Below are 17,989 nucleotides of genomic sequence, written 5' to 3'. Positions count from 1 at the left end.
CTACCATTTTGGACTTTGTGGGTGTCAGTCCCATGCACAGTATTTTACACACACTAACCTCACAGCAACCCTGGAAGACAGGAACAGTATCATCCCCAGTTTTCAGATGGGGAAACTTAGGCCAAGAAAAACCAGAGGCCCTCCAGCTGATGGTGATGATCCTGGGATTCTGCCCCCTGTGCTCTAACCATGTTACCTAGCGTTCTTTGGTGAGATTGAATGATATGATGTGTGAAAGGCCCAGAGCATTCTTCTAGAGAGATTTCTTGGAAGGGGTCAAGCCTGACATATTATTCAGAGGGGAGATGCTTATTAAAGGAAGCAAGTTTGGACATAAAACCACTTTGAATCCTTTTTTTTTTAAATGTATACATGTTGGAAGCAGGAACCCCCCTGTGAGATATCTCCAGGATGTAACTGTCCAGAATTTGCTTGAATGCCTTCAGTGTCCATATCAGCCTGGTTTCCAGCTCTGTAAGAAGCAAAGCAAGAGGGTCAAGACTCGGGAATTTCACTCTGCTTCTCTGTGTTACAGCTCTCAGCAGTTGGCGGCCAGCTCCTTGACGTCCTCCTCCACCCTGGTGGAGATCCTGGAGGCCATGAAGCACCCCTCGTAAGTGGCTTCTCTCATGAATGAGTGCAGGGGTGGGAGGATCCTGTGGCCCAAGCTGGGGTGGTGCTCAGGCAGCGTGGTTTGGTGGGTTTATACCTGACTACGCTCAGCAGCTGTGAGACCTTGGGTGAGTCACTTGACCTTTCTGAACCTCTGTTACCTTGTTTGTAAAGTGGGATTATAATGGTTGATTCACAGGATCGATGTGAGGATTGAATGAAATAATCATGTAAATTACCCAGTGTAATGCCCGACAAGCATAGGTGTTCTCTGAAGGCCAGGTTCTCTCCTCCCCCTTCTCCTTTTCCCCCGTAACACCTTCTTTTGTCCTGTCACAGGGATTTCTCTGAGTCTAGGATTAATGTGGAGAAATTGAGCTGTGGGGATCCTCACTTCAGATATCAAATGTTTTAGTGGGGGTCCCTTCTTTTTTACCTTCTCTTTCTGCTTGTTGCCGCCTTGGAACTCAGGACAGGAGTCCAGCTGCTCCCTGAGCAGAAGGGCCTCTCACCGTGCTGCTTCATCAGTGCGGAAGTGGTACACTGGCTGGTGAACAACGTGGATGGGGTGCAGACGCAGGCCATGGCCATCGACATCATGCAGGTAAGACCACAGAGCGGGGGCCCTCGCCAGTAACGAGGTCACCAGGTGGAGTAAGAGTCTGTTTTTAGTCAGTGTGAGGCCTGTCTGGGATCAACGAATCATAGAGCAGGTCTTGGTTCGAAAGGCACTACTTTACCTTGACTTAAACATCGGGCATAATCTGCCACCGGAACTGAAATGTTTTGGGCAGAATCTGTGCTTTTGAACCTTGGGGGAGTCTCTGTGAAGGATCCCCAGGCAGTGCCCTCCCTCTGCCTCAGCATCTTCCTGGCACCCCGCGCGTCCTCTGTCGAGCACTGGGCACAGCAGAGTGGGGTCCACATCTCATTCGTCCTCCGCCCTGACCAGGCCCCCCGAGCGCAGGCCATCTCTTACTGTGCGTTTCCACATCACCAGTGCCCGCCGTGTTGCTTGGCACATGGTAGGCACTGAGCAAGCACTCGCTGAATTTAATGACACTGTTCTGAACTGGAATTAAACTCGAGAGAAGGGGAAAGGGAGAGGTCGGTTCACACCGTACTGTCCACACAGAGGCCCCCATGGGGAATCAGTGCTGTTTGATCAATACTTGTCTATATAATAAAATTATTAAAAACATGCATGAGAATTACATTTCGCTAACCATTTATTTCTGGAGAGAGAGGAAGGGGAGTGAGACATGGGAGACTCCATAGAGATTTTTTAATTTTTATTTTATTTGGCCATGCTGCACAGCTTGCGGGATCTTAGTTCCCCGACCAGGGATCGAACCCACACCCTCGGCAGTGAAAGTCCTAACCACTGGACTGCCAGGGAATTCCCAAGATTTTTTTTTTTTTTAAACAAAAATCTCTGAAGTCTGTATAGCAAAAAGTTAAATTAGTTGAATTTAGCTGATGGCATGACCTGGATTTTCTTTATACTTCTCTGTATGTTTGAAATATCTGATGATACTGTATTATGCATTTGCATTTTATAATATAATTTACACCAGGCACAGCATTTAACACAGCGCAGGCGTCACCGCTGATGGGGGTGGAGAGTGGGGTTTGAGGGCTGCACCTCTGAGATGTTCCCCTGCAGGAATTTCAGAGCTTCGTTGTCTCTCCTTCTAGAAAATGCTGGAAGAGCAGCTCATCACACACGCCTCTGGTGAAGTCTGGCGGACCTTCATATATGGCTTCTATTTCTACAAGATAGTGATGGACAGAGAGCCTGAGCGAGGTGAGGCGAACTGTTGCCCGTGGGGCAGGTGTTTCCTGGTGACATGCTCCGTTAAATGACGGTGCTTCTCGAGCTCCTCGTGTGATGCTGTCCCCTAAGTTGAGGGATCCGTCAGCCTCCTTGAGCATCTGTACTTACTTTGAGCATCACCAGAGTGACAAAGGGTTTCTTAAAGCCACAGTACATTCTTGGTGAGCACAGTGTGGATGGAAGATAAGCCTAAAAGAGGCTGAGGCAAATGATGAGGAAATGCCCGCGGCTCATTTGCTGGTCACTGTTTTTACTCACGGCGCCCCCGACCCCCACCCAGTGCAGGTGGGTCTGAGTATAACATGACAGCTCTCATCTAACTGAGAGCACTTTTTACTTGCTGGGCCTTCAGACTCCATCTCTTCCTTCAGGAAGACTAGCAAGCTTTCCAAGATAAATTTCAAGTATTTTGTTTTTTAATGAATAAAAGGAATTCCCAGAAGGGGAGCAATTTCCAGCCTGGTCAGAGCTGCAGGCACCCAGGGTTCCGACCAGCATCTCCAGTCCCTCCCGAGCACACAGGGACCTTGGAGGGGAGTGACTCCCACCCTTCAGACAGACAGCTTCTCGGCCTCTGGGCTTTGGGAATACTCCATCAGATGAAGCGGCTGGTGCCACTCACTGGCGCTCTTATCCAAGCATGTATTGGAAGTGGATCCGTCTAGGTTTTTTCCTCGTAGACACCAAGTGTGTCCATCACCCCTCTTCCCTTAAATTCTGAGTTTGACCAGTAGACACCCACCTTACCTTCAAGGTGAAAAACCCCCAGTTACTGTCACATGCTCTGAAATTAGAGGTCTGAAACTGGGGATAAAATATTTTTTTAATTGAAGGAGAGGTTGCATAACATAAAACTAACCATTTTAGTTATTTATTTATTTGGCTTTTTTTTTTTTTTTTTTGGCCGTGGGGCACGGCTTGCGGGATCTTGGTTGAATCTGGCTGGGCCACTGCAGTGAAAGCACTGAGTCCTAACCACTGGACCACCAAGGAGTTCCCAAAACTAACCATTTTAAAAGGCAGTGGCATGGAGTATTCTAAGTGTCATGCAACCACCACCTCTATCTAGTTCCAGACCTCTTCCATCGCCCTGAAAGGAAACCCCGTCCTCATTAGGGCTCCCTCCAAAACTCCTCTTCCCCCAGGCCCTGGCCACCACCAGTCAGCTTTCTGTCTCTGAAGACTGGCCTGTTCTGGACATTTCACCCAAGCGGGCTCACACGCTCTGTGGTCTTTTGTGTCTGGCTCGTTAGCGTTGTGTTTTCAGGTTCACCCGTGTTGGGCGTGAACCGGTGAGCACACGAGAGCTTGTGCTGAGGGCTCCCCCTCCCCTCTGCCCTTCCCAGTGGCCGTGCAGCAGCCCACTGCCTGGCACACGACGGCGGTGGACGACTTCGCCAGCTTCCAGCGCAAGTGGTTTGAGGTGGCCTTCGTGGCCGAGGAGCTCTTGCACTCGGAGATCCCTGCCTTCCTGTTGCCCTGGCTGCCCAGCCGGCCAGCCTCCTACGCCAGCAGGCACAGCTCCTTCAGCCGCAGCTTCGGGGGCCGGAGCCAGGCGGCTGCGCTTTTAGGTAGGTGCCCAAGCAGACGGAGCCCGGGTACACACTGGCGGGTGGCTGAGCAGAGGGGCAGCCAAAGGGGCGGTGCCACGGGAACCAGGGTTAGGGCCCCCGTGGCTGTCACACTGCGACTGTTAGCACCGCGGCTCCTGTGCGGCTTTCACCAGCCTAGTGGGTCGAGCTCATCATTGTCCCAACCAACCAACAGGGCTCAGCAGTTGTCAGATCAGGGCAGGACACTAATCTTCTATGGATAGGAGAGGACAGACAGTGTGGTCACTTTTCCCAAGAGGCTCAGGACACAGGGGACGTGAGCTGGTGCTCACTGCTGGTTTAGCTCTTGCCAGAGGCTGTCCCATGACTACAACATCCTAGGACCTCAGAAGAAGAAGACCTCAGAGGTGTCCACTCCAGGCACTCACCCTGTGCGTGACCCTCCTCTCTGCCCTCCCTCCCCAAATGTGCTTACCCCATCAAGGGATGCACACCGGGATTCTTCTTTCCCTTCCTCGGTTCCTGCAGCCCTAAGATGGGGCGAGCACCTGCTTATTGAACAGTGGTGACCTCTGCTCTCAAGGACCGGACTGATGGGTCGAGATGTGAGCGTCTTTAGAAAATGCGTGCTCTAGGCAGGGCGTCGTGAGATTTCCCTCAAAGGCAGGTTGGAGAGACCCTCAAAACCCTCTGGATGGAGGGAAGCAAACGTAACATAGGCCGAACTCCAGGGAAATTCCCCATTCTACTTGGTTAGCCCAGAAGTGCCCGGCTAATTGGAATGCTTGCCTAGCTGGTGGAATGGAAACGTTACAAGTCGTCACAGTTTCCAGATTCTCAGAGTTGCTCAGGGCCAGTGTGGCCAGTGCTTTGTGCGAGAGGCAGGGGACAGACCACCGCTTCTCACCAAGTTCTCCACGGGGGTGTGTGCAGGGTCCCAGCCCGTGTGCTGCACTTACCCCTTGGTTAGGGTTACTGCTTCTGGGAAATGCGTCATCATTTTGGTTCTGGAGGCTATCTTGACAGTCTCTCTAGGGACATCCTCATTTCCAAAGTCTTCTCCCGCAGCCGCTGGTACAACCCTCTCGTGACTGCCATCATCTGAAGCTCAGGATGAGATTTGTGTCATTTGGTTTAACTTTGGTTCTTAGTTACTTCAAAAAGTGTGGTCAAAAAGGAAAAGCATATGGGAAAATATGTCCAAAAAAGAGGAAGAGTAGGGGCAAAGAGATTTATGTCTACAGCGGGTAGTTTATCAACCTGGGGTATTCTTCACCCTGTACAGGGGTGTCAGGAGGGTCGGTGGTTCTGAAACTAGGCAGAATCTTTCATATGTGCATGTTTTCTGGAAAAACATCCACTTACTAGGTTTTCAATGGCTCCCATGATTGTTATAGTGGAATTTTACTCCATCAGCTTCCTTTCCCACCATCCCTCCCACAGGAAGTGGGTTTCTTTTCCTTTTAAACCCAACACGGCATTATTACAGCTACTTCTCTCCAGTAACACCCCTCCCACCTCTGTGTTAGGACATGAGATCCTTCTTCCCAGCATTTTTTCAGGTTAGAATATAGACTTTTACTGTATTGTTTACTTAAGTGAAATTGGTCTATCTGTGGTGTTGAGTCTTTTTCTCAGAAAAAAATCAAAATGACATAGAAGGGGAAGAAGGCCTTTGTATCATTTATGACCTGCTCCCTTTTTCGTTCATTCATTTTGATGTGTTCCTTTTTAGACATTCCTAATTCTCAGTTGGAAGTTAGCAGCAGAAAACTGTTTTGAAATGCCTGACGGTGGCACATGGTCCTGTCTGGCTTGGTCTGTGGTGGCTCCACTTCCCCACCCCTGTCATCTTGTGTCGCTGAGCCGTGAAGCTCAGGGGATCCGAGACCCCGGAAGAGGCAGCACTGCATCCCTTGAGCCAGTCCCACGCCTTTTACTTCTCAGCCTTCTCTTGCAGCCCACCGGATCTCAGGCTCAGAAGGGGCTGTAGGGCACCTCGGTCCAAACCCTGATGTTTGAATGTCTTCCACAGCAGCCCTGAGGAGTGGGGAGCCAGCCGCTCTTTGAAAACTCCCACCCACGTGGCACTCACTCCCGAGATCGCTCGTTCTGTCGGTGGGCAGAGCTGGTTGTTACCTTTACCTTCACTCCCCTCCCTGAGATGCTGTTCTTTCTCCTCCTGTGACACCGATCCCCTCCTCAGGTCTTTGACAACCCGTCTCTGTGACACGGGTGAAGGATGCTCAGCCTGGGTTTGTCCTTATTCACTGGCCTCGCTATATCTCCCTATCCCAAGGGGAACAAGCCGGTCCTCATGGAAGTCGAGAAGAGACGCAGAGAATTGGCCAGGGGCTGCACCTCAGCTGGACTCACACCATTGTCAGCATCCTCAGCCCGCAGCGTCTGCACTGTCACCTCCCCTACTGAGGAGTGAAGCCAGTGGTATCTTGAGCCCGTAACCACTAGGCTGAACAGTGCGCTTCCTCTGGCTTCCTCAGACCAGCCTGTTCTGAACTTGACGTGCCACATGGGAGAGGAGACATGTGCAAGGTCACTGCTGGTGTTTTCTGAGTGCCCTTTCTTTTGTGACCGGGGCTTTTCACCTACAGAGAACACACTGTCCAAGCCCAGAGAGCAAACTTCCTTCCTTGAGTTTGGGCTGTTCAGTAAAGGGTTCCTCTGGCGGTGTCAGGAGTCAGGAACACGAGGCAGAGACAGAAACTCGTTTTGATGAGGCTTTTAGCACCAGAGCCACCTAGTTCTTTAGGCTTAAGCAGCGTCCATGGGAGTCTTAGGCAGACCTCTGATGGAGCAGTGGTGATAAGCCCGTGGCTTAAACTGGGAGGAAGGAATAACAGGAGGAGGAGGAAAGGAGGAGAGTCACAAGGGAGGGTGGCCAGAGGAGAAGGCAGGAGGGGGTCCGAGAGCCCTTCTCATCCATGTTTCACTTGACCCTCCCCTCTTCTCTGCAGAGCAGCTGGACGGGCGCCCTCTCAGTTTGCAGACGAGGAGCCAAACCAGGAGGGGTGGAGCAATGTTCTCAGGGGCGCAGGGCTTGGACGGCAGGGCTTAGGTCTTCCCAGTCCAAGTCGACAGTGTCTCCCACTTTGCACGTTCTGGTTTTTTTTTTTTTTTGCACGTTCTGGTTTTGAGAGAATGACAAGCTGTGTACCTCGCAGCTGAGTGTTGGTCTGCCCAGGTCCCGTTCAGCGTCCGAGTGGCAGCTCCACTGCCCCCCCAGCACAAGTTCATTCAAATTGCTGACTCAAGAGCCATTACTTGTGTGTGATAAAAGCCACTCGGGGCTTCTACCTGCAGAACCCAGAACTAAGCTGACTGCCGCAGAGAAATGTCACTGGATTCAAGGGGGCAGGGGAGAAAGAGGGTCCGATCGTAGTTTGCGGAAGCCCCACGTGTGGCAGTGCCCAGCCAGGTGGAGCAGAGCCCTGATCTTCTTAGTTCTGAGCCAGCTTTGGGCCTTTAGTCTGGTCAGGAACTTGACAGTCTGACCCGTCTCTAAAACACCCCTGTCTTGGTTGAGAAGGATTTCTGAGCAGGAGCCCAGACTGGATGAGCCACTTTGGCACTGACCTGACATCCTTGGGCAGCACACGGTTGTTGGAACAGAGCGTTAGCCTTCATTAAGAGGTTTCATTTCTTGAGAAACGATTATAGAACTATTGCCTTCCTGGGTTGAAACCAGAAAAGCAAGACCTTCTCCTCGCTGTGGTCCGGGCTGTGTGTCCCATCATGTCCCTTCGTGGTCACTGGAATTGGAAGATCTGGGGCTCAGCCTGGCTGAGGTTCTGACTCTGATCTTGGCCAAGACGTTTTTCCTCCATGGGTTGCTGTTTCCTCATCTGTAAATCAGGAATTGGATTAGATTAGGGGAAGCGAACTATGGTTTAACCAGCCACACGTGGCCTGTCACCTGTTTGTTCATTTGTTTGTTTTATAATAAACTTTATTTTTAGAGCACTTTCAGGTTCACAGCAAAACTGAGCAGAAAGTACAGTTTCCATATACTCCCTGCCCCGCCCCGCACAACCTGCACACATGCACAGCCTCCCCTGCTATCAGCGTCACCACTGGAGTGGGATATTTGTTACAATCGACAACCCTACACTGACACATCATTATCACCCAAAGCCCATGGTTTCCCTTAGGGTTCAGTCTTGGTGCTGTGCATTTTATGGGTTTTGACAAATGTATAATGACATGTATTCACCATTATTGTATCACACAGAGTAGCCTGACTGCCCTAAAAATCCATTTGTTTTTGTAAAGTTTTACTGGAACACAGCTGCGCCCACTCGTTTAGATAATACCTGAGGCTGCTTTTGCACTGTAACGGCAGCATTGAATAGTTGAAACAGAGACCTTGTAGCCTGCAAAACCTAAAATATTTACTACGTGGACATTTATGGAAAGCATTTGCCGAGCCCTGGACTAGCTGATTTCCAGGAAGCATCTGGAATCTGCAGTTTCACATCTGGATGCTCAGTTGTTTTCTCTTCCTCCTCACCCCCTGCCTTCCTTTCCCTCCCCCCGGCCACCAACCTCCCCCCCTGCCATGTAGCTGCCACTGTCCCAGAGCAGAGGACCGTGACCCTGGACGTGGATGTGAACAACCGCACAGACCGACTGGAGTGGTGCAGCTGTTACTACCACGGCAACTTCTCACTGAATGCGGCCTTCGAGATCAAGCTGCACTGGATGGCGGTGACCGCCGCTGTGCTCTTTGAGATGGTGAGACCCCCTTATGTGCGGTCAGGCCTGGGCTCACCTGGCAGACGGGTGCGCAGGTGCTCGGTAGAGATTCACGTCACTCAAAAAATGGTTTTCACTTCAGGCTCCTATTACCTTCACGTGGACCGTTGGATTAGCCTCTTTCAAAAAATTAAGCATAGTGAAAAATTCACACAGTCGAAAAGGGTGTGTAGATCAGGGTTTCTGACCCTTGGTGTGCTACTGACACGTAGGGCCGATGGTTCTGTCATGGGGGGGGCCTGGCCTGTGCATTGTAGGATGTTGAACAACATCCCTGGCCTCTACCCACCAAATACCAGTAGCATACCCTCCTGTGACAACCAAAAATGTCTCCAGATATTGCTGATGTCCCCAGGGAGGGGAGGCATTGCCCCCAGCTGAGAATCACTGGTGCAGAGCAGAATGTAACCCTCTCTCCCACCCTCACCCTGTTCCCTGGGACTTCCATCTACTGCCCTGCCACTTTGCTGGTACTTGCAGAGAGATTCTGTGCATATAGAGGCCCTGTTACTTTTACTTTTTTTTTTTTTTTTTAACAGACATAGTAGCTCAGAATATTTACTATTCATGTTGTGCTTTTCCTATCACCTATATATCTTCTGTATCAATATAAATAAGTCGGCTTCGCTGTAGTTGTTTTTTAATTTGTTTTGCCTCATTTGGGGGGAAAGTTTTTAAAATAACATTTGTTTCTTAAAAGTTAACATGTGCGTAATAGGAAACTAAAAAACACAAGAAGTAAAAAATCAAAGTCATCCGTAATCACAAGTATTTTAGAGTCTGACACGTCCTTCTAGGTCCCATTTATGTATCTATGCAACTAAGCATCCATTTTTATGTAATTAAGATTCTATAGTTATGTATCATGTGTTTTGTTTTTGTTGGGCTGCACCGTGTGGCATGCGAGATCTTACTTCTCCAACCAGGGATCGAACCAGCGCCCCCTGCAGTGGAAGCACAGACTCTTAACCACTGGACTACCAGGGAAGTCCCTGTATCATGTTTTTTTTATACATCATGAATATTTACCATTTCAAATTTCCAAAGCTACCTGAGTATTTTGGTAACCAAGAACACACTACATCAGCTCAATTTGGAAGACATTGCCTCATTATTTTTAAGGGCTGCAGAATACTCTGTTGCTTGTTTGTATCATAGTTTATCTACACAATCCTCTGTTCGTGAATATCACTGCTATTAACTGGTTCTCTACAGGGGTGGGGGAGGTGTGTGGTTGTGACCTGTTAGGAGCATTTGGCATATCTGGAGACATTTTTACTTGCCCCAAATGGTGGGGGTGCCCCTGGGGTCTAGCGGGTGGTGGGGAGACCAGGGATGTAGCCCATCATCCTATAGCACAGAGCACAACACAGCCTCTACGGCAAAGAATCCCCCAGCCCCAGTGTCTCAAGTGCCAAAGCTGAGAAGCCCTGTTTCAGTTGGTCTCCTGACTGTTTCTGCTTCTCGTCCACCGTGGTCCAGCTGCCTCATCAGGTCACTCATTGCTCCTGGCCACCCCCCATCCCAGGCTGTGTGTCTAAAATAAATGCTCCTTAGCCGAGCTGTCAGTGTCTTCCAGGAGCCTTCGTGAGCCATCTTTACGGTCTCCTACCCTTTTTTATATGCTCTCTCCTTCAGCCCCAAAGAGTATTTCTCTGTGGCTTCAACTGAATCCCACGCCCCTCCAACACTGGTCCAAACATCTCATTGCACAGCTGAAAGCAGCTGGAAAGTTCAAAAAGAGTTTGGAAGAGCCTAGGAGATGACCAAAGGGAAAGGAGCACAGCGTCGGCTGGCAACGTACAGGTTTTTTTGTCCGGGGCTCAAAAGCCTAGTTTTATCCCTATAAGACATGGAAGAGATTGGTCTACGTCTCTGTCTGCCCAACCCCTGTCTGCCTCCAAATGGCATTACTGTCTTTGAGGACCCCTCCCATGGAGACACTCCCATCCAGGGAACATTGTTAAGGTCCAAATCAAAAAAGACGCCCAGCTGCCCATTCCGCTCAGCTTGCAGGGGACACCAGCTCTTCCCCAGCGGGTCAGCGCTGGGATGACCACTCCCTCCAGCCAGAACTAACCCTCTGGCCCAGTGCGATAGTGTCCTCCTCAGAAGCCCCACCAGGTGACACTGTCTCAGAACCACACAGCCACAGTGTTCTCTCTCACTCACACACGTGCACACACACACACACACACACAGATACAGTTATAATTTGGCGGGAAGAAGAGTATTTATTTCCTCAGAGGAGTTTAGCATCTATCTTTTAAAAAGTACACTTTGCACATCAATTCATGTAAAACCCACTGAAAGCTGCTCATTTTTATCATGATTTTATTAAGTTTTTAAGAATCTCGAGTGTAGGTTAATTATTATTTTAAGGCCATGTCCACATTTGTTATAAACCACATTTTATTTAGATAAATATTACATAAGCCTTAGAAATTACTTGGTCAAACAGAGACCTTGGTGTTTTGGTCATGGTTAGGAGTGTTCCTGGGAGAAAAGCTAAGAGTGGGGAGGTTTGTCGTTAAGCCCCAGTAACTTTTATTCTCGGTCAGTCTTCAGACAGATGGCGTTTGGGAGCTTGCAGAGAGCAGCTCTCATTCTGCGAGGTCAGCGCTTGTCACTTTTGGCCAGAGGCCACCATGATCATCTTGCAGCCCGCGTCTTATCTCTCTCAGCCAGCCTGAGTGGATTGTTTTCCTATTTGATACTTTGGACTTAGTAAATTTTTGATAAAGGACAAAATTAGAAGGACTTAAGCTATATCCTGTGACTTTCCTCCAACATCCTATGGAGCAAGAAGAGGCAGGACATAGCTCTCTCTAGCCTGTTCCTCCCGAAAGAGCCCCTGAAGTTGCAGAAACTCAGGCTGTGAGGAGCCATGCGCTTACCTCCCGGTCTTCCAAGGATTCACAGGAGGTTCAACTGTGTTTCCTCCTCCCAGGGCGGGTCTGGAGCCGGTGGACATTAATCAGTGAACCTGTGGATCAATACGCAGGCCATCACTCGGGTGGCTTCACTCCTCAGGAAGTTACTTCTCTTGTCAGAATGAACTTGGAGGTGACGCTGTGTGTTTCTGTGCTTCCCACCAGGTCCAAGGTTGGCATCGCAAGGCCACCTCCTGTGGCTTTTTGTTGGTGCCGGTTTTGGAGGGTCCCTTTGCGCTGCCCAGTTACCTGTACGGCGACCCACTCCGGGCCCAGCTCTTCATCCCACTCAACATCAGCTGCCTGCTCAAGGAGGGCAGCGAGCACCTGTTTGACAGTAAGAGACACCCCTCTCCGGAGGGCCTGTTACCCACGTAGACCCTTCCCCCAGGGTCGCCTCTCGAGGCGCCTGGAGGCCAGCTTTTTTTTTTTTTTTTTTTTCAATTTGGTAAAATGGAGGCCAGCTTTTCACGGGCCAGTGAAAAGAAGGAGCCTTGTAGTCAGGGGGCTAGAGGGTTTTGTTTGTTTGTTTTTTATAAATTTATTTATTTATTGGCCACGTTGGGTCTTCGTTGCTGCGCGCGGGCTTTCTCCAGTGGTGGCGAGCGGGGGCTACTCTTCGTTGCAGTGTGCGGTCTTCTCATTGCGGTGGTCCCTCCTTGTTGCGGAGCACAGGCTCTAGGCACGCAGGCTGCAGTAGTTGTGTCACTCAGGCTCAGTAGTTGTTGCTCGTGGGCTCCAGAGTACGGGCTTAGTATTTGTGGCACACGGGCCTAGTTTCTCCATGGCATGTGGGATCCTCCTGGACCAGGGCTCGAACCCGTGTCCCATGCACTGGAAGGCAGATTTCCAACCACTGCGCCACCAGGGAAGTGCTGGGGCCAGAGTTTCAATCCTGATTCTTCACTTAGTGGCTGAGCAACCCTGGGCAAGTCACTTAATGTCTCTGAGCCTCAAATGCCTTATTCCTGAAATGGGGGTGACCAGAGCTGCCTCACTAGCTCAAGAAGACCCTCGTAAGGCCTGGAGGGGACGGTGGGTGGGAGAGGGCGCTGTGCTCTGTAAATCTCGAGCAGCACCAGGCTTCTCCCTACACCCTCCTCTCTCTGCTCCAGCCTTACTGGTTTGGGCGGCAGGAATCTGATCCTCACTGGAGGCTTGGATCTGCTGCTCCACGAATAAAGGCCAGAAATGGGAGGCATTGAAAGCAAAAACAGGACACAGTGTACTGTTGTGCAAAGCTGAGATGCGTCAGCACCTGGAGGACGCGGGACCCCCTTAGAGTGCTTCCCCGGAATGGAGACCATGGGGCCAACCCCACCCGCTGCTCCACCCTCGTCTACCAGACTCTGAGGGCAGGTGTAGACAGATGGAGGGATGAGCTGACTTCACACAGCACGGACTTTTCATCACCAAGCACTCATTTCAGTGAGCATGTAATTAGCTCCTACAAAGCACCCCATGAGCTCATGGATGATCTTTTTATAACGAAAAGCTAGAGTTGCTGCTGGTGTGTCAGAGCCCTGTAGACTCTCAGGCGTAGAAATTATCAGTGTGGAGAAAAAAACTTTTGAGGTGAAGGAGATGCTTTTTCCTGAGTTCTTATGAGTCTGTGCTGTGTTTGGTGGCAGAGAAACGGCCCCCCCACCCCCGGGGTGCAAAGAGCTTTTGTTCCAAAGGCCCACCTGTACATTCTTTACATCTTGGAAGACATTTGTGTATAGACACAGTGTTTTAAGTGATAGTTGGGGTTCCAGGTGAGCCCCCCGGCCCCTGGAGGCTGAAGATCCTGGGATCTTTAGGGTTTACAAAGCACCCCCCAACCCCCCCCCACACACACATTCTCATTTACCCTCACGGTGTGGCCGAGGGGGGACTGTTTTTTGCCGTCCTGAAATGGCAGGTGATTATGTCTGCATCTGATGACTTTAAGCCAGGCACCGCCTCCTACTGCTGTTTTTAACATGTTGAGGGGAAGGCGAGATCTCCCCCCATACCACCCAAAGACTCTTCTGGGGTTTTCCACCTTCGCTGTAACAGCGCAGGGGTGCTCGCAGGGCTGGCACTGGAGGACATTTCTGTGTGAACCGATGGTTTTCCCTGCCAGTCGTAACCCAGTCTTCAAGACCAGCATCCTCTGTTGGTTGCCATGGTTACAGCTGAACGAAAGGAGTCCTAGTTGAAAGGAATAAGGACTTGAATCTAAAAATCAATTTTCTTGCTTCTGTGCCACCTCTCTTCCTGTTATCTCCCGTTCTGATAACAGGGAATTCAAAATCTTAAAAATCTGATAAGAATACACTGTCTGTTTTTATCTGTTAAAGCCAAAGTCTTTTCTCTTTTCTGCTCTTTGGTTACCCAGAATCCTCAAATCTAACCTAGATATAAAATTCCAAATACAGAAAGAGCAACAAAGCCCCTGCAGGCACCCCTGGCCTCTGGGACGAGGTCTCATGTGGTTGCTGCCCCAGCCCTCCACACCTTGATCCCGAGAGCAGCCCCGGCCTGTTGCCTCTGCTGTGTGACAGCTGCCTCAGCCCTGCCACCTCCTCACCCTGCTCCTGTCCTCACACCAGCCAGGCTGGAGCACGAAGTGGGCGGTGGGGGCGGGCACTCACCTGCCCTGCCCCCTCCCCTCCCCTCCCCTCCCCAGCTGATCACATTTCCAAAAATCATTTTATATTGATTTGCTTCAATTTCCCCACCCCTAAAATGGAAGATTGGGATTTTTTTTTTTCTCCTTAGAAGCAAATGACATTCATTTCAAGCTTATCTCTTGGTTGTATTTTAATATCCTGCTCCTTTCCGCTTTTGGCACAGACGGTCATTAGAATGAGTCTTATACCAAGTTCTAGTAGCTCACACGGGTCGCCGAGGACTCATATTCCTCTCCTTTCTAGACCCTGATGAAGCTTGAGGTCTGTCACTGTCTTTAGGATATCCCTCCTTGGGGTGGAGGCTGGTCTTTCTGAAAGCAGGTGGTGTGAAAAAGCAGAGCTCAGGCTCAAGGGGGGAGCATTGCCAAGAGTAGTGAAGGATACCCAAGGCTGGACCCAGGGAGATTTGCAAATCTTGGAATCACAACTCAGCATTTACTCTTTTTTCCTTTTAGGCTTTGAACCAGAAACATACTGGGACCGAATGCACCTTTTCCAGGAAGCCATTGCACACAGGTTTGTCCCTTAGCAAGAGGGAAGCCTGGGGAGGCATCAGTGTCTGTCTCAAATAGCAGTTACCACAGCGAAGCCCAGTTCATTCCCTTTCTGGGGAGATGGACCCAGTCCACCAGTGACAGATTCACTGCTTATCTCCGACTAGTCCCTCTGCCTTGGTTTCAGAGATGAGCACCACCTGTCCGGTTCCTGGACCTGTAGTTTTTCAGACTTGCTTCCCTCTTCTTCCAGTTTGTAGGAGAGCAGAGAGCTCTCTCCTCAGCCTCCTACAGGACCTGGAGCCAAACTCTCCAGGAGGTGAAAAACTGTAGAATCTGTCAGGAGCCTCTTGACACATGTTGAGAAGACAATGAATGGTTAAAAAGCAATAGATACGTTCAGTAGATATTTACTGGTACCTAATATGTATACCAGGGAGAGCCTTTCCTAGGCTTAGCTGTATCCCCCAGGCCGGTCCAGCTGGGTCTCTAGAACATCACTAACTCAGTGTCCGGTTGCTGCCTTGTGTTATTCATAGAAAATCAGAGCCTCCTGTGCCTGCTTCAGTGTCATATCATCTTGTTCAGGCGCCTTCAGCTGTCCCCGCCCCACCTGGCACACCCCCCTCCGTGCACAGCCCCCCACCAACCGCAGGATAAAGTCCGGACTCTTCAGCCTCCCCCACCCAAGCCGGCCCAGGCCTGCCTTAGACCTTACTCAGCCCTTTTCTTCAATGCTTGGTAAAGGCTGTGAAATAAATGCCAGGGCACCTGACTTCCTCCGTCCAGTAGGAGGGGGTGCGATTTGGGGCGGTCAATGAAGAGGTAGGTGGGAAAGGACTTTGATGTGGGAAGCGGACAGGCCTGGTTCACCTCGGCCTCCACCGGCATCTGGCTGAGGAACCGTGAGGTGCTTTGCCTTCGAGTTCTCCCCCTTCACCGGGTTTGTTGGGAGGGTTCCCTGACGTTCCCAGCACCTAGTAGGGCCCCAGGAGATGGTAGTTATTATGAGGAAGACGAGTTTGTCAGCAGGTCCTGCTGATCCACGCTGAGTAAATAGAGAGCCTTGATCGGAAAGTAGAGAGGAAGAAGGGCAGACTCCAGAGCCGTTCCTGCATGTGCTAGAACCAGCTGACAGTGATGAGCTGGCAGTGCCCATCAGCCGATCTGTTTATGCGTCTGACTTCACATGTTCTTCAGTAAATAATTATCAAGTGCCCGTGTAAAGCCAGCAGCTTCTGTAGAGGATGCAACACAGCACCTCCCTGGAGCTCAGTCCAGGAAGGGAGACAGGGTTTTCCCTGCTATAGTTCTGCCTCATCACAGGCTTCATTACATAAACCCCTCAGACTCAGGGCAGGGGCCATATCTGCCAATGCATCCTTTACAGCACTTAGCAGGTAAAGTGTAATACATGCACTTTGTGGAAATTAAAAAACCAGGAATAGAACAAGCCATGGATGCCTGTTTCCAGAACACAGCGAGGCAGGGCCCTAGCTTTCCTCGCCTTAAGGAAAGGACTCCAGTTATGATATTTCTCAATGCAAAACCTTTATTGAGAACTACTGTGTGCTTAGTGTGGGAGAACTGAGAGGAAGGGGAGAGGGGCCCGGCTCAGCAGAGTTAAGATAAGGGCCTTCCCCGGGGGAGCTGACAGTCTTGGGGGTGGGCGCAGGGGGGAGGGCTGATGCGATGGAGTGGGGGGTGGCTGGGTGGAGATGAAGGCTGGAGGAGGGAGAGCTGGGCAGGTGAGAGGCTCTCAGCACCAGAGAGGAAAGGGGGCTGGGATGGTGGGAAGTGGTGAGGACAGTGAGGAGCAGCCTGAATGTTCCACCTGAAAGAGACTTTCCAGATCCCATGGCCGTCGGAGAGTCGTGTTAGCCACACTCTCGCTCCCCCCAGCACGCCCCCCCGCCCCCCCCGCCATGTCCCTGTAGCCCAGGGGGCCCTCATCGGCCTGTTTCCCTGTCCTTCCCTTAGGTTTGGGTTTGTTCAAGATAAATATTCTGCCTCTGCTTTCAACTTCCCTGCTGAGACCAAGCCTCAGTACATCCACGTCACAGGTGAGGCGCTCCAGGCGCAGCGTGGACGGGGCGGGGTCTGGGGCGGCCGAGGTAGGACCGGGAGCCCCAGAGTGGGGGCGGGGGGCTGGCCCGGGCACCCTCCCTCCCTCCATCCCGGAGCTGTGACCTGGCCCCTGTCCCCACAGGCACGGTGTTCCTGCAGCTGCCCTACTCCAAGCGCAAGTTCTCGGGGCAGCCACGGCGGCGCCGCAACTCCACCAGCTCCGCCAGCCAGAGCCTGTTCTGCGAGGAGAGGGTGGGCTACAGCTGGGCCTACAACACCATGCTGACCAAGACCTGGCGCTCCAGCGCCACCGGCGACGAGAGGTTTGCTGACCGGCTGCTGAAGGACTTCACGGACTTCTGCGTCAACCGTGACAACCGGCTGGTGACCTTCTGGACGAGCTGCCTGGAGAAGATGCACGCCAGCGCCCCGTGATGGGCGGGGGGCGAGGGGCCGGGGGATACTGTCCTGCTGCTGATGGTACTCGGTGGGGTCAGGCAGGCTGGGGTGGTGGGGGCTGTGGGTGCTGCTTGGCCCCCGCCAGCCTCTATCCGCTCCAGGAGAAAGACTGCGGAAGCCTCCGGCACCCGGGAGCAGGTGGGAGGGCGCCCCCGTGCACGTCCTCAGCAACAGAGTGGCTCCCGTGAGCGTCCTTTCCTCCACCGCCCGCAGGTACTTCTCGCCCAGGAGGAGTGTGCACAGGATGTAAGATAACTTTGTGAAATAATGTACCATAGGCTCACACCAACTGTATATACCTGTACAGAGCAGTAACAGGAATAAACTGGCCCGTGTGGCATCTCTGTCTCCAGCCTGGTACCGGGCAGCAGCAATCCTGTCTTCGGCTGGGCAGTCGTGCCCTGCCGCTGGGGCCCTGGAGGCCGATGAGGCGGCCACAGACGCTGGGGAGGACTCCAGAATTCACTTGGGGGTCTGGCTGTGAGTTTACTGAAAGGTTTCTCTTCACGGGCCCTCGGGCAGGAGAAGAGAGTTCCGGGCAGGCCTCATGAGCAGACAGGACGAGGTGCTGGGATCCCGCGGGCCTGGTTGTGGGAGGCGAGTC

The 17,989-nt window shown here is 51.5% G+C and overlaps 1 protein-coding gene across 1 annotated transcript in view; it reads left to right on the top strand.

Moving 5' to 3' along the window:
* The window catches only part of DEPDC5 (DEP domain containing 5, GATOR1 subcomplex subunit), a 93,026-nt gene extending 75,289 nt beyond the window's left edge, over positions 1 to 17,737 (top strand). Inside the window, 9 exon segments of the mRNA XM_027124189.1 lie at positions 536 to 613; positions 1,084 to 1,216; positions 2,311 to 2,419; positions 3,796 to 4,020; positions 8,585 to 8,754; positions 11,874 to 12,045; positions 14,821 to 14,881; positions 16,840 to 16,922; positions 17,069 to 17,737. Coding sequence (XP_026979990.1) covers positions 536 to 613; positions 1,084 to 1,216; positions 2,311 to 2,419; positions 3,796 to 4,020; positions 8,585 to 8,754; positions 11,874 to 12,045; positions 14,821 to 14,881; positions 16,840 to 16,922; positions 17,069 to 17,361 — 1,324 coding nt within the window. The 3' untranslated portion in view covers positions 17,362 to 17,737.
* The last annotated feature ends 252 nt before the right edge of the window (positions 17,738 to 17,989 follow it).

The sequence above is a fragment of the Aethalodelphis obliquidens genome, unplaced genomic scaffold, assembly GCF_003676395.1.
Source record: "Aethalodelphis obliquidens isolate GAN/ISIS:26980383/991018 unplaced genomic scaffold, ASM367639v1 scaffold28, whole genome shotgun sequence".
Taxonomy (NCBI): Eukaryota; Metazoa; Chordata; class Mammalia; order Artiodactyla; family Delphinidae; genus Aethalodelphis; species Aethalodelphis obliquidens.
The sequence above is the reverse complement of the archived record's forward strand: the minus strand, read 5'-3'. Positions and strand labels throughout refer to the sequence as shown.